This window comes from Pithys albifrons, chromosome 1 (assembly GCF_047495875.1).
Source record: "Pithys albifrons albifrons isolate INPA30051 chromosome 1, PitAlb_v1, whole genome shotgun sequence".
NCBI classification, from domain to species: domain Eukaryota; kingdom Metazoa; phylum Chordata; class Aves; order Passeriformes; family Thamnophilidae; genus Pithys; species Pithys albifrons.
In genome coordinates, this window is record NC_092458.1 from 113956191 (window position 1) to 113971626 (window position 15436).

The window sequence follows — 15436 nt, forward strand, 5'->3', positions numbered from 1 at the left end:
TGTTTATGAGCAGCAGGTGCATCACTACCAGAGCCTCTAAAGCATTAACAGCTCAGGAAGAAGCACAGAGTAATGATTTAATACACAGTAAAATAATTATAATGATATTAAACATCCAAGTGGTATGTTTTAATGCAGTAAAATTTAGTGGCTCTCCTTAAACAAGGTTTCCCTTTCCCTCTGGATTTTTCTGCCCTCTCCCAGAATTTGAGGACATTGTGACTCTATAACAAAGAGGTTGCTGATATTACACAGTGGCTTCATCTTCATTTAATGTAAAAACAAGTGTTCAAAGTGGAAAACTAATAATGGTTTTTAGAAAAAGAGAGAGAAAAAAAAGGAACTTTCTCTGGTTTTACCCTCCAAAATGATACATGTGTTTTTATCTGTATCTCCCCAGGTATCTCCTGGAGGCATCAAGGATTGCAGGGAGAGACTGTAAATTAAATGATGCCTCATATCAGAACATCCTTCATTTAGGCAAAGGTACAAACTCACGTCTCTCAAGGTACATGCCTTGATTTTCTCTGTGGATACACCTTTGTGGTTGCAAACAACGATTTATGGGCAGTAAGTCATTTGTGTATCATGAAAACATTGTGCTGGCTTCAGTTTTTACAATGGATTAGGCTCATAAGTGAGGAGTTTTGGGAACATTAAATCCAGTTCTTATTCCAAGAGGCTCTAAAGGAAACATTCTGATGGATTTTAGAGAAATGGAGCCCTAGATACCATATTTAAATTATAAATAAGGCAATCACTTTCACTTAGATGGCCATCTTTGGACAGGTACTATTATATTTAGGTCATTGCTCACAATCTCACCCTTCTTTTTTTGTAAAAAATTTGTCAAACTTTCAAACCCCCAAGTTGACTCCTGAGTTTGTGTCCAGGTACCTGAGGGAACTGAAACTCACTGCAACTAAACTCAAAGGTGAGCACAGTGCAACTAAATAATAACAGAAATGACAAGAACAAAATGCTTTGGGAGCACATCCTCTGTTTTGTTAAGTCAGGATTAAACATTTTAAACTCCATACCACTTCCTTTTATGCAACTGATATATCCTGTCTGGAGAGACAACATTTTTTATATTTCAATATGCTCATTAAATCACCTAAAGTTTGTCCTCAGGAGAGAGCTGAAACTTATTGCACTATAAAATAGCTGCTTCTGGTTTCTGACCCTACCTAAACACAGGAGTCACAGCTGATTCCTGCAGTTAACATTATTATTATTGTTATTGCTGTGTCAGTACACAATTTTTACAACTATTTTTCCTGAGGTTCAAATGCTGAATGCCGAAAAAAAAGTTTAATAATTCCTTTTATTAGTAGCTAACCTCTGCTATCAGTGGATTTAGTTTTCTTGGCTATATTTGAGGTGTGAACTGGCTGTGTTTGTTGCCCTGTAATAGTTTGCACAAATCCTGTGCCCTTGAAAGCATTTAAAACCCATTTCTCCAAAACCATTCATACACTTCTACTGCATTTGTGCAGCTCTTTTAGCAGTTACTGGAATGAGAATTGTACATGGAATTTTCCTTGGAGAAACGGTATTGGCTACAGACAAGAACACAAGATCAGCAGAGACTTCAATATATATATATTTAATTAAATCTACCAGGCTTGCTTAAACAGCATTATGTTTCTCCTTGAGAATTTTTGCTTCAGCAATAACAACAATAGTAACAGCTCTGTAGGGTAGTTTACTATTAAATACAAAAGTTTAGAAGCTCTTTCCAAATAATTGATGGCAATGATTAGGAGACAAACCAAACCAGGCATTCAAAAGAGAAGGGCTGGCTCAGAACTTCTCTGAGAAAACCTTTGCTGCATGGAATTGATATTTAGATGCCAGATTTCTTTACCTCCCAATAGTAATTATAACAGTGCCATTAATAATGGCTGCTGCAAGGTCCTCAGGTTCTGAAATGGTATCTGGGCAGAGTCTGCTCATCACTCACTCCCAGTTTCAACAGTTCGGAGACCTGGTTTTTCCCTTTTTTTTTTTTAAACAATCTGAGGCTCTTCCAGTTTTTCCCCCGGGAAAGTAGTTTAATAACAGCAGAATGGAGGAACTGAGAGGCTTGTTTAACATCACTTACTATGCTAAAATAAGCTGGGAGATTTCCTTGCAGTGATTCTATCCCCAAGCACATTTGTAGTGATTACTTTTTAAAACCATTGGCCAGCCACGGGTCATTTCCCAGGAGCTCTGAGAGTGCCAGAGGCTCTCCCTGGAGCCCCTCTGGGATGTGCTGGGCTGTTCCTGCAGCTGGGAACAAACTCTGAGCTCTGGCCAAAACTCTCATGTAGCCCAAATGCTCAATGCTCTTGTTTCCATGAGAATGGGTTCCAAATGTAAGGAAAGTGTAGTATTGAGTGTTTCTTGATTCCAGTCACATCAGGGACATTTTACTCGTAGGCAGCAGATTGCTACGTGTGCCTCAAATAATTTGAATAATTCGAAAATTCTTACAGCAGAAAAGTGTTCATTTAAAAAAAAATAATTATTAGCATGAGGCACAGCTTTTTATCCTGAATGTACTCCCTGACTGGCCAGCACCTGAAATGCTCACATGGCTTATTCCTACTTTTATAACACACAAGCAAAATCTGAACCAAGAAAGTAAGAGCTGGTACTTCAAGAGACTAGAATACAGAATACAGAATGCTATAGGCAAAAAACTCTAGAAGACAAAATTACTTTCTTTTGCATAATTCTCCACATTAATGTTTGTAAATATATTTCTGCCATTCTAAACACTGGTAGTGTTAACTCTTTGCATTATTCCTATCATATCGTGTACCTCGAGTTCACTCACTCAAGTTCAGGAGGGCTCTTTTAATACATATTAATGACTATTCAAAGAAATAGAGGTCTTTGCTTTAATATTAGATTTTAAGAAGGAGCATCATTTCTCATATATGTTAAGTAAATACAGATAGAAAAATTAACAAGGTCATACTGTTCTCTAATTCCTTACATCTGGTACTTTCCTCTATCTCTCTGCCTCATCAGCTCTTCATCTCTTTTTCAAATCTCACTGGAAAACTAATTTCCCCCTTGCCTCTACTGCTTGGTTATTTTCTCATTTTTATTTATTAATTCAACCCTAAATAATGCTGGAATGGAGGCAAAGCAATATCTGCCGTCCTACATATCCTGTCCACTCACTGTCCCACGCAGGTGGGTTAAATCTTTCACATCAAAACAGCTTGTGAGTCTCCCAACAAAATGAGGTATTTTGTCCAAGGGATTTGGTTTTAGTGTAAATTTCATCAAAAGACAAGAAAGAAAAGAAATGTCAGCCAGTCTCCCACCCCACCTCCAACACCCTCATTGCAAAGATCCTCTCTGCTGTCTCTGTTTAGAGATTTCACTGCAATGCCTTGGATATTCTTTAGGTACATTCCACTATAATCTCTTTTCTGTAGAGAGGCTCCCTCAGCTAATTACACACAATCCTGTGAGTAACAGAAAATAACCCTAATCCAGTGATGTATTTGGGCCATGTGAGAGAACAAACAACACAGTTGTGGTAACTGCACAGCTTGGTGTGCTTGACACAGCTCTCAGGGAGCAGGGATTTTTGATGATTTGGGTGGAAAAGGGGAGGAATAAGCATTTTCCAGGGCAGCTGCACATCCTGGGGTGCAGCTGGTGGGTTTCTGTCCACTGGGTGCTGATTTTCCTTTGCCATGAGGGAATTCCTACAGAAGGACTCGGTGTCATTGCAAGGCTCTTATCCCACCTCTTCATCTGTCTCAAACATGCAACGTTTTTGAGGAAAGACAGAGATTATGATGCCCTGGAATCTCATAAATAGTACAAGCTTTGGACACTGTCCGAGTAATAAAGTATAAAAGAAAAGGTAATTGCTGTTAGCAATGAAACTGAGATTATATTGATGTTTGGAATTTGATTATTAAAGGGAAAGACAATACTGCCCATGAGAGATTTTTTCTTACAGAAATAGTGGGGCTGATATCAAAGGATTATAAAATATAAAGGAGTGCAGAATAGGGCAGACATCCTGTATCAACAGAGATAATTTGCAGTGTTTACCATCTGAAGAGTCCAAAGAAGGCCTATGAAGAAAGGCTTTTATAAGTTCATTTTAGATCTCAAAGGGCAAACATTTAACTCCCTGAGTCTTGGTGTGTTACTGTGAACACTCATTCATCATCTAAGGTGACAAATGTTGCCAACTGTATAGTTTTCAGAATTATTCACTGTCCAACATAAGGAATTTTTGTTCTCCTCAAGGGCAAATCAGCTCTCTAATTATGTCCTGGGTCAGTTTATGTTCACTGCATTTTTGACTCCAGAGGTGCAGAACTAAGTGACCTTTTGTCACACAATGACATAAAAATGCACCATTCCTAAATAAGAAACTAAAACCCTGGACAGTCCATACAGAACTGGCTCACAATGAAATTTTGTTGCTGACACAAGATTTTCATTTCAGAGAAAGACAGAAAATGAAACAACATTTCTTAATTACTCTCTTACAGTAATTCACTGGGTATTGTTCTGGACGTGCATGGAAGTTGCATCTCTGTGTTCTGTGTTCACCATCCCGAATTTGCTCCAGGGCATTTGGGAAACTGCCCCATTTTGTGGGGTGCTCACACTTTATTCCACAGCTACTTGATTTCCAAAGTTTACATGTTTTTCAGGAGACTTTGGGAGCCCATGACAACAGAGACTTCCATTTATGAGCCCCAGAACCCCACTGGTTGTAATTAAAAGCACTCCCTTAATGGACTGCCCAATGAATACTGACAATTCCTCAAAGGTCAAAAAGGTATCTTATAAGAAGTAGTGGTAAATACTCATAAAACTTTAGAATCCTGCCTAATTCTTTAGTTTCACAAAGTTAATAAACTGATAATATCAGATGAATTTGGGGGATTGGCTGTTTGTATTTGCTGGAGACATTTGATTTCTTATATTGTGTATCAGAACAAAACCTCCTTTCTTTATTAAATGCAAATGCCAGGTAAAAAGGGATAAAGACAGGACTGCAAAAGTTGTTCCATTTTTCTACCTAGTGTGTTTATTAGCACCTCAGACTACTGTTTTCTGCATTTTTTCTTGACTCCCTAAGCCATTAATAAAATTTCTGACCTTTTCAATATTTAACATGTTCTTCAACTTTAGCTGTATTCTTTACTCTCCACTACAGGGATGCCTTTGTGGTAAATTCATCCTAAATCCAGTAGACTGGATCATATTTCTCATGGGTGTGCCACAACATCCCTGTTTTGTCACTCCTGCTGAGGACATGAATGGTCCAGTATTCCCCTCTTTGAGGGTTACTGGGAACCTTGAGAGATTCGAGTTTCACTTGCTGAATCTACCCCTGACCCAACACAAACTGTGTATTCAACACACAGAGCTCCAAGGTGAAGAACAGATGAACTGAACAGTTAATAACCAAATTAATTGTGCATGTGAATATTGTCTGGCTTTGAGGTAGGAACCATCCCTTTTCTTTTTTAATATACAACTCTCATTTGGATGTGGCCACTGCTTACCCAGTGTTACAGTTACAGTGTGTGATTTTCTAACTTAGCACCTTAACTCAGCTGACTGACCTCTAGATTATTCATCTCTCCTTTCTAGAACATGGTCTCAAAGAGGGTTCTTGCAAATCTGTCCCATCTCTGCTCAGAGAAGTGATCCTCTTACTGCTATTGCTGGTTGTTTGTCTTCTGCCTACTACAAAGCACTAAGAAGTTAATCACAAGAAATGTATTAAAGAGCCAAGCATTGAGTGCAGTTACTGACTCTGGAAGAAAATATCAGATCTTCTACAGCACTGGAAGATGCCAGGAGTGCATTTATCTCCCCACACCTCAGAGGGAAGAGAAATCTATAGCTAGAAGATACTCCTTGTATATTTTAAATGGTGTAAACAGAAAATGCTTTGTAAAAACAGATAGGAGTGGTTTAAACTGTGTATAGAGAAGGGCCACAGAGACCATGTATAAACAATTGTCAAGAATAAATAATATGTAGATCTCTAAGAGAAACTACTTGCCATGTCACTCAGCACTGGCAGGTATTGGCAGATAATCTTTTGATAAAGGATCTTAATAAAAACATATACAAGCTTTATAATTCAGCATCCATATGAATGGTTATGGACCTCTGGAATTGTTCCTATTCAACTGAGTAAAATCATAATGAAGTCATAATGTGGCTTTCTATGGTAATGGATCAAACCAGAGTAGGGAAGAAGGGTTTCCTTGCTCTGGCTGCCACATATTCTAAGCAATCTGTCTTCTCCCTCTAGCACTGCTATTTAAATTGTTTGGATTTTTTGCCCCCCTAGTATAGCCTTTGTTTCTGCATCATTAAATCTGCACAATCTCAACAGAGAAGTGCAGTCAAGGCAGAAAATTCTCAGATATTTACAGAGTCTAAAATCCCTAAATCTTTCTCTCATGACTTGGCCATTGTTTCTGTTCTCTGTGATCTTCTCACATGTACGTTAGTTCCACTGTGACTGCAGATGGGCACAGAGACACAGCAGGGGCTGAGTTGACAGGCAGCTGTTCAAGGTATGGACACCAAAAACATCCTGCCTATGCCTTTAGGATGGGAGGCACTGCTTAACACTGAATTTTCTAGTGGTTCAAGGCTCTGCAGCAAGTGGAAATGACAAAATGTGTTCTGTGCTTACAGAAGATCAGGCTGCACATTATGCCATCCCAAGACATGCTGTGTGTGCACCTTTGCTGGTCACACATGTTGTTGCTCTTTTCTGTGTGAAACCTCCTGATTGTGGCAGAGCACCAGAGACCTGACATGAAAGCCATGCACTTTCTCTCTCCTGCAACCTTGTAACCCCCTAAACAAGGCTGGGACACTCCATCCTTTAAGCACAGATTATTGCTTTGTTCAGCAATAATAGCTAATAAAATAAATAAATAAATGATTTTTGCTGCCAAATGAAATGCTGTTCCTGTTCACTTTAATTCTGCTGCTTCAGTGTCACTCTAATGTGACTTTTTAGAGCCCATAAATCAGAATATGTTCAAGCATATGACCCATTTATCCACATGTAGCTACTATGAGAAGTGTATTTATGGTCTGGTTGCTGCTCTGTTTGATTCTGGTGTGAAACAAGACAGTCATTACACATGTCAGAAGTAAACCAACAAAAAATCAGTACAAAATGAAACGTCTACTTTAGCATACACAGCATTGCATGTGGGATCAAGTGACAAGTTTAAAGTAGCTTTAAAGAACGCTATTAAAAATATGCAACACATTGCTCTTTAGGATCTGAGTTGGGGTGAGGCTGTAAACGAGACCTACTTTCTCATAGTACTTGATCTCGTAGTCCAGAATTGCTCCATGGGGAAAGTCCGGCTCTTGCCAGGAGAGGGCAATGCTGTTTTGGGAAGCCCAGTCCTTCCTTACCATACCTATCAAGGTGGGTGCTGAAAGGGAAAAGGATAACTAAGGGTTAAAGACGAAGCACACGGTTTATCCTTCCAACCTACTGTCTGAGGACACCGACCCGAGGGGACTGGGAGTGACCTCCGGACAGAAAAGCACGACAGGTGGCAATGCTGGGGGAACCCACCACACAACCTGCAATGAATGCCTCGGAACACACGAGGAGCTCCTTTGCTCCAGTGCAGAGCAGCTGCTGAAACAGCTGTATGCAAAACTGCTGGAGGGAACTCCTGTGCTGGTCCCTACCCCTGGAAAAGGAGGGACAGGGTTATCTAGGCAGGGATTTCCAAGGGTGCAAAAACTGCATTCCAGGAAATGATCTTTGCTTATTTTATCAATCTGGCCAACCATGCCAAAAGAGGTCCAATAATCCCCAGACACTGATGTTGTTTTAACAGTATTGATGTGCAGCTTCCCCAAATGTTGCAGGGAAACCAGTCATGCTGTTCAGCAGTGTTGAACACACCTGAGCAAGCTGAACAAAGCAGACACCACAAGCAGCTCACAGCCTGCACTGCTTGTCTTCCCTCTAAAAAATATCAGTTTATTACACACCCTCCCCCACTCCTCTCTAATATGGATCTTACTCAACTTCTTCTAAGTTTCCATGGAGCTTTCTCCTAAAAATAACACATTTTCATGACTTCTCGGCTTATCTTTCGAATGAAAGAGTCTCCCTAGAAATAAGAATCTGCTTCTAGTCACAAAATTTAACACCTTAGTTTCCTTTCCTGTAAATATTTCAGGAAGTTTAAGAAATGAAAACAATAAATAAATAAATTCTAGAACGCAAACAGTGAAGAAAACAAAACTGGTTGTTTGCCTTTGGAAAAAAAAAAAGGAAAAGTCTTCACACAGACATGAACACCTTTCTCTGAGATAAAGAACTATCTGAGAGAGAAAATAAACTTCCATCCACTGTCCATCCTCCCTTTGGATAACTATTCTATGGGATAATAGTACAGTCCCCTCTGATGTGAAACCCCCCCCCCAGCTCAACATGCAATAAATACCAAATTAAAGAAAAACTGGACAACACAGAGCTTACAGAGGAAATTGTTCTACCCTTAATGCCATTTTAACCACAGGTTTGATGCAAAGCTATCAGAGGGAAAAAAAAGATTTCCTGCCATGCTGAAAAAAGGATTAACCCAATTTTCAGGAAGTACTTAAAAAGCATAATGTAAGTAACTGACCAGAATAAAATACAAACAAATAAATGAAAACCACTCATAGGATTTGGAGCAAAATGTTAGCCCTGGGTATGTGCAACTACTCCCTCAGTTAACATGAAATTTTTGCTCTGAAACTGAGGGCGAAACTGAGCTCTCGTAGTATTTCTGTGGGGTAAAAGCAGCTACTCCAAGCCAGACAGAAAGAAAGGTCTGTTTAAAGGAAAACAGGAGCCAGCAAACACGGATTTTTATTTGCCAAACACTGTCAAGGCCTAGGAGGGCACTGCTTGCTGAACTTTGCTCACTATTTGTTACTGTATTGAGCTGGGATTTACAGGTGGGTCTCAGGGAGCTGTAGCAACCCTTGAGGTGCATCTGGTGCACTCTGTGTGGCTGCTCATGGGGGAGAGAGCTCAGCAGCAGCATCTTCCACCACACCAGGGCTTCATCTCACGCATCTGGGTCCCTGCTCAGACAACCCAACCCTTGCGACATGATTAAGATCAATTACAGAAAACACTGTGCTAAGATGTAGATAAAATGATATTCTTGGCCCTCCTAAGCTTTTAAAGTACAGATCGCTGATATAACATGTCTTCAAATTATAACCTAAACTTTGTAAGCTTTTCAAACATCCTCATGATGGGGATTTTTCTTTGTGTTCTGACTTCTAAAGGCACTCAGCAATTCATGCATGTTTTGGGGCAGAGCTCAGCACAGGAACTCCTCCATGTGAAGAAGAGCATGGCAAAGCACAGTCCTGCACGTGGGATGGTCCTCTCAGAAGTTCAGTGTGAGAAGTCCTCATCCTGGGGAACAACTCAGCAGCAAATGAATGGAAGCAAAAAGACACCAAAAAGACATCCCAAAGCCACCACTGGCCATTTCTTTGTGCAGAATGATGCTCCTGTGTTTGTCACACAGGATTCCAGTCGGGGATTTATCACAGGAAGAAAAAGACAAATAAACCCAAGTCATTAAAAGCTGCAGCCAGCTCAGTTTCGGTTCCTTTTGTTGTGAAGTGCTCCTAAAAGCACTACTTTGGAGAAATTTCAGCTTTTTATAACTGTTGCTCACTAGAGCAGAAGTCAATTAGACCTTAAAGATCCTCTCCATTTATTGTTAAAGCTCTTTTTAACCAGAAAATCGTAAGACAGGTAAATCCTGTTTTCCCACTTCTAAACCTGCTCTAATGTCCCTATGATGAATCAATGGGAAGTTCTTTTAATTAGTTGTTTCAAACCCAGTAGCTGCAGGAGAACTCTTAATTTGGTTACCCAATGAAACTATTTTGTAAAAAGAAAAGGTACTTAGAAGCTCAGCATGGCCTTTAATCACTTTAATGGCAGCGTTTCCTTGCTGTTGGTCCATCCTTCCTAGGCTGAAGGATGGTTCCTGGCTCTGGAGCTCAGCACTGAGCTGTGCTTTGTGCTGAGGATTCTTTGCACCATCTGCTCTCTGTTTTCTCCTACACTGTTATCAACTTCTGGAATCACACTGAGTCATCTCCAGTAGGCTGCACTCCTCATTTAATTTAGTCTGATAAGTTTCTTAGTCTTTTCAAATTTTTCTTGAATAATGAAAGTTCATTCCTTAATTCAGAGCGAGTTGATTTTATTCTAAACTTCTTTTGCCTTCTCTTTTTCAGAATCCTTTTTTTTCTCATATGCTACATAAAGGACAAAAAAATGTGTATTTTAAAGGATGACAGGATTTCAGTGTCTTTTCTCTAGAAACTTTCTCTTTTTCTGAAGTTGACTTCCATTATCTCTGCCTGATTTCAGAATAGATCATCTGTAGGATTTCTGAGGCTTTTGTCCTTCAGGGCACTTTCTAATTTTCCTATTTTTTTATTCCATACTGTTTAAAGCAGGCAAAGAACAGCCAGCATTTGTCCCCTGTTTACAGGACTGAACAATATGTAAAATATTGCCATTTGGGACAACATGCTTTAATTGGTTTGATGTTTCTATACCTCTACCATTCCAATAATAATGGGAATTGACATGTTATTCTTTCCTTGAGACCTCTGCCTGCTTCAAGGTGCAGCAAAGACCATACTCACCACATTTAGGGCTCTGTCACATGTTTTCTGAGTGGGGGGTTCCTGGAAAGAGGAAATCCATCCCTCCCCTGCCTCTTCTTTCTCTCCTGTCTCAGCCACAGCATTGAGGGGACAATACTGGCCCAGGCCCACTTGAAAAGTCAAGAATCCCTCCCAGTTTCATAAAACAGAGGAGAAAAGCTGCTTTAACCTTCTGCAGGGAGCCTGCATTGCTCCTGTTGGGGAACAACGTCCTTCATTAAGAGAAGAACAGCTGAGGGTAGAAGAGATATTAATGCTGTGAGGACTAATTGATGTTGACTTGAGTTTCTTGCCTGTGTTAGCCAGAAAATAAAAGAAAACCGTTTTCTTGTTCATTAGGAGGAAATGACTTTTTCAAGTTTGTATCACGGGTTAATGGCACAAATTAAACCACACAGTAAACTATGTAGAAGTTATGGTTGTCTAATAGTCCCAAACCCATTAAACAAAAATGTTAGGAAATAAATGAAACAGAATGGAGATGTACCAAGGTCCAATTGTCAAATGTTTTTCTTGATGGCACAAACAGTCTTTGTATTTTTCTATACCAGAAAATACTATTATATTTATACAGTGTCTCACCAGCCTGGGTTCTGGAACTATATTAGAATTGTTATACTAGTGGACTCTGATTATATAATTACACATAGCAATAAAAAGAAGACTGAGATTTTATTAATGATGCCATATTTGGAAAAAAGTATTATTTCAGGGCACAGTAAGAAAAATATTGATTTTCCTTCTGACTCTAGAGAGTCTATTAGGAAGGTAATAAGCAGTAAAAAGATGTTTCCTTAGCGGAGACATTTTACTCCAGTAACAGAACTGGAAGTATTGAAACATTTCCTGAAGACTGATAGTGCCTTCAGTGTTGTTGCCATCTGAGCTATTCACCAAGGAAGGTTTTGGCAGCTGCCAAAGTCTTTATCCTCCATTCCTGATGCCACCCATGGCGTAACATGATGGGTCAACAGATAAAACTGTGCTGTCCATCATCTACAGCAGGTTTGGTGCCCGCAACGTGATTATCAGTCCACCAGCAGGGATCAGTTCATCCTTTCCTTTGTGCTCATTTGTTCATCTTTCTGTTGCTATCTTTGTAGGATAAGGGAAGGCACACTATTCGATGATCCAGGAATGGGATAGGGATCCAGTAGGCCAATGTTTCTATTCTTTTCTGGTTGTGCTCTAGAGATATCCTTTAATCTTGTGGCTGAGCTACGCTAACATACAATGTGAATGTCAATAAATTCCACTATTTGCAATACATGAGCACTTTCTTGTTAGAAATGTGTGTTTGTGAATATAAAAGAATGAAAACTAAGCCCAAGTTTACATGAAAAATCATGGAATATGAACAGCAATTAAACTTTTATGAAAAAACCCCATTTTATAACCCATCTTTCTGTATATTAAAGATGGATGAAACACCTCTGGGTTTATGGGGAATTCAGTAAGAATTTGTTTTCTTACCAGACAAGGTTGCTTTCAATTAGTACAGTGACTAGATAAGATATTTGATTCTTCACATAACAGACCCTCTTATCTGTCCAACCATGTCAGTGGTAATTCACAGTCAGGATGCTTTGGGGGGATACTGTTCATGGCACTACCCCTGAAGTTCAAAGTTGACCACGGTGTTTTCCTGACAGGGCATTAGAGCCAGCAAATTAACAAGTTTGGGGTGAACAAAAAGGTTTTTACTTCATTTTCTTACACTAGTTCCCTAAAGGTTTGCATTCAAAAGACAGCCTGGCAGTGTGGCTCTTTTGAAGCACTTCATTTACTGCAAACAGGCCTCCAGCAAGTTATAATTACCATCTCTCCCTCCATCCTAAACTCTTTCCCCCTGCAGACTTCCCTTACTTGCCCAGAGATCAGCCAGCTGAACCCAATAACCTTGTCAAAATCTGGATTCTGTTTCAGTTGTGGGCTAAAGGTCACGAGAGATGCAAGCCCCAAATTTCCTCCAGGGTAAATGTAGATTGAGCACAACCTTTTTCTCACTGTGTTCCATAATGCAATTCTTTCTTCCTTGCTGCTTAATTTCTCTTTCATCTATTGCTGAGCTTATGCAAGAAGACAGTAATTATTCAGCCACACCACTCTGCAACACTACAGACTTTCTTTTCCTTACAGAATGTGCTGCCACTCTTCATTTCTCAAGCTTGGGACAGAAGCACTCCCAGATCTTTACTTCTTACAGGACCTACTCAGTTTCTGATCCTTCAAGGTGGATTTGAGTAGAAGATATTTAAAACATTGATATAAAATAAAGCCCTATCAGCTGTCAGTCAGACTGTGTGGATATTCTGCTCTCTGAGGAGGTGGATGTGCAAAACCCTCAAAGATGAAAAGTGAGTTATTTATAGCGCAGTGAACAATTTAAAATATTTTAATTACAAGGAGTGTTTTTTCTAATAACTGCACTTAAAAAATCAAATAAAATCTTTATACAAACGTGTTTTATGGAGTTACTTTCTATGCTCTGTATTTCTGAAGCAGGTGGAATAAATTTGGTTCAAAAAAGCACAGTGGGCAAAATTAAAACGGGTTTCCTGTCATATAAATGGAAATAATGTCAAATCAACGGCCTCTGACAACCAAAGGGACTTTGATCAGAATAAGCAGATTCTTGGCTCCCTTCCATAGCCTTTTGTGGCTGGAGCAGCGGGACACAGTAAGTGGCTTAAAGATCTAACAGGTCCCTGGGATTCCTGAGGGAACAGTTCTCCCAAAGCCAGAGCTTCCCTCTCCTTGCCTGGCAGAAGGCAACACTGAGGTATTGGTATTGGTATGATCATCTCACCTCAGGCAGCACCATCCTGTGGGGCTGAATGGCACAGCAAGGACACAGTAGCTGGGGGAAAAAGAGCCCTGCACTTCATTTGCTGCTTTCAGGCATTTTGTTCTGGATCAAGGAACAGGCCCTTTGATGGTACAGGGAAGGGGCAAGAGGCCAGCCCAGACAAGTCACTGCCCTTCCCATCCCCTCTTATGGCATTGGCAAACCCTGCTGTGGGACCTACAGCAGGGGTGACAGAACTCTGTGGCCTTAACCATCAGGTTTGCTGCTTTCACAAGCTTAAATATTCTGTGTTGGACTGGTCACTGTTCCTTCTGACTCAGACATGGAAAATCACAGTCAGATGGTGGCACACACCACTGAAAGCGCTGGGGACTGTTCCTGGCAGGCAGGATTCTCCTAATAAAGAAGGCAGAGTGGCTTACAGGGTTTCCTTTTATAGGAAACCTGTGCTAGAAGAGAAGGGGGAGGGAGAGACTGGTTGATCAGCACATTTAGATTGCTCCCCTAATGACGTTAATCAGCGTGAAGAAGGATGTGTTCCAGCCAGTGTGTTATAGAAGTTAAAGATATCCAGCACTGCCCTGTGATGTGGGGACAACCTGTGGGGATACATTTCTCCAGAGAACTCAATTTTCAGCCTCCTGATGTAACTTGGGAATTGCAATGAATTTACTGGGAATACAGCTTGAGGTTAAGAAGGTGTCATTTAGTGCAGCAAGGTGGCATTAAGGACACAGAGCTGTAACTAAGTCTCATTCAGCAACAACCCCTCCAGGGTCAACCAAATTGCTCTGCAGAACTTCCTACTGCTAAATTAAGCTCAGAAGCTTGAAAATGAAATAAGCAGGTTAAAAAGCACTGGGAAATCTGCAATCTTTTCACTCCATTAATTGCCACTCATCCTGCAGTGTAACAAAGGCAAACATGACATGTACATTCCCTTCAGCAAATCTTTCCTGCTTTTGTTTATATCAAAATATGAGACCAGATCTGATTGTAAGTAATTTTCTGTCAAACAGTATTTTACAGGTCTGAAACAGGTTTTTCTTTTAGCAAGGAAATCATGGATATTTTATGTGAACATCTTCTGTGAACCTGCTGTAAAAGCTGTGTTTGTTGGCATGGGCAGAGAATGTCAGAGCTGCTGTACCTCAGCGTTTGGAGTGAATGTGAGTAAGTGCACAGAGACACATCAGATACTGACTCAAAATGCTCATCCTCAAACCATTTCCACACAAATGCTGCTTTTGACAGAACATTTAATAAATCATGGTGATGCTAAATAAATATGCCTCCTTAAATTAGTTCCTCCAGTGATGTTGCAAACAAAATTATGTAACATATGCTCCATAAATGCTAAAAAAATTCAAAAGGTTTAGTGTTTCTCTGTTTTACATAGGGTCAAGTATCTTTTAAATCTTTAACGTGTAGACCCATGCACAGAAAAGCACACACTTTTAAACTCTGGAATTCTGACAAGAGACCCTTCTCAAAGGCCAGGAAGTCAATGGTTTGTGTTTGATGCACAGGAGTCACTGAAAAGCTCTGCTGCTCTGAGATGTGTATCAGGTGTTCAACTTCCAGGCAAGCAGGGCAGGATCTGACTTGAGTCAAAGAATCAAAGACCTGGGGATTAGTTTTGGCAAGTGGTCTCAAATCCCTCTGCAGCTGGAAGATTTGGTGCTGAACTTGTGTTGGGTGCTGGAAGATTAAATGTATCCAGGTTATCAGGAACCCACAGACAAAACACAGAGGTACATGCTGTGCAGTGAATGATCACTTATGTCTTCTTTTAGTTTGATCATGGGGATGTTTGAGCCCCTCTGAGGCCGAGGGCAGGCTCTCAAGGTGACTGAGAGAAGCAGCAACACTTGGAGGCATCAGGGT

The 15436-nt window shown here is 40.2% G+C and overlaps 1 protein-coding gene across 4 annotated transcripts in view; it reads right to left on the minus strand.

Moving 5' to 3' along the window:
* The window catches only part of EPHA6 (EPH receptor A6), a 410680-nt gene that overhangs the window by 123404 nt on the left and 271840 nt on the right, over positions 1-15436 (minus strand). For 2 of the 4 annotated variants that reach the window (XR_011698562.1, XM_071564161.1), the window contains exon 6: positions 7336-7460. The exons of the other annotated variants lie outside the window; for them this stretch is intronic. Coding sequence is in view for 1 of the 2 variants with exons in the window: in XM_071564161.1 (XP_071420262.1) it covers positions 7336-7460 (125 nt within the window). In the remaining variant the exon portion in view is untranslated. The remainder of the gene's footprint in view (positions 1-7335; positions 7461-15436) is intronic. 4 annotated transcript variants of the gene reach the window in all.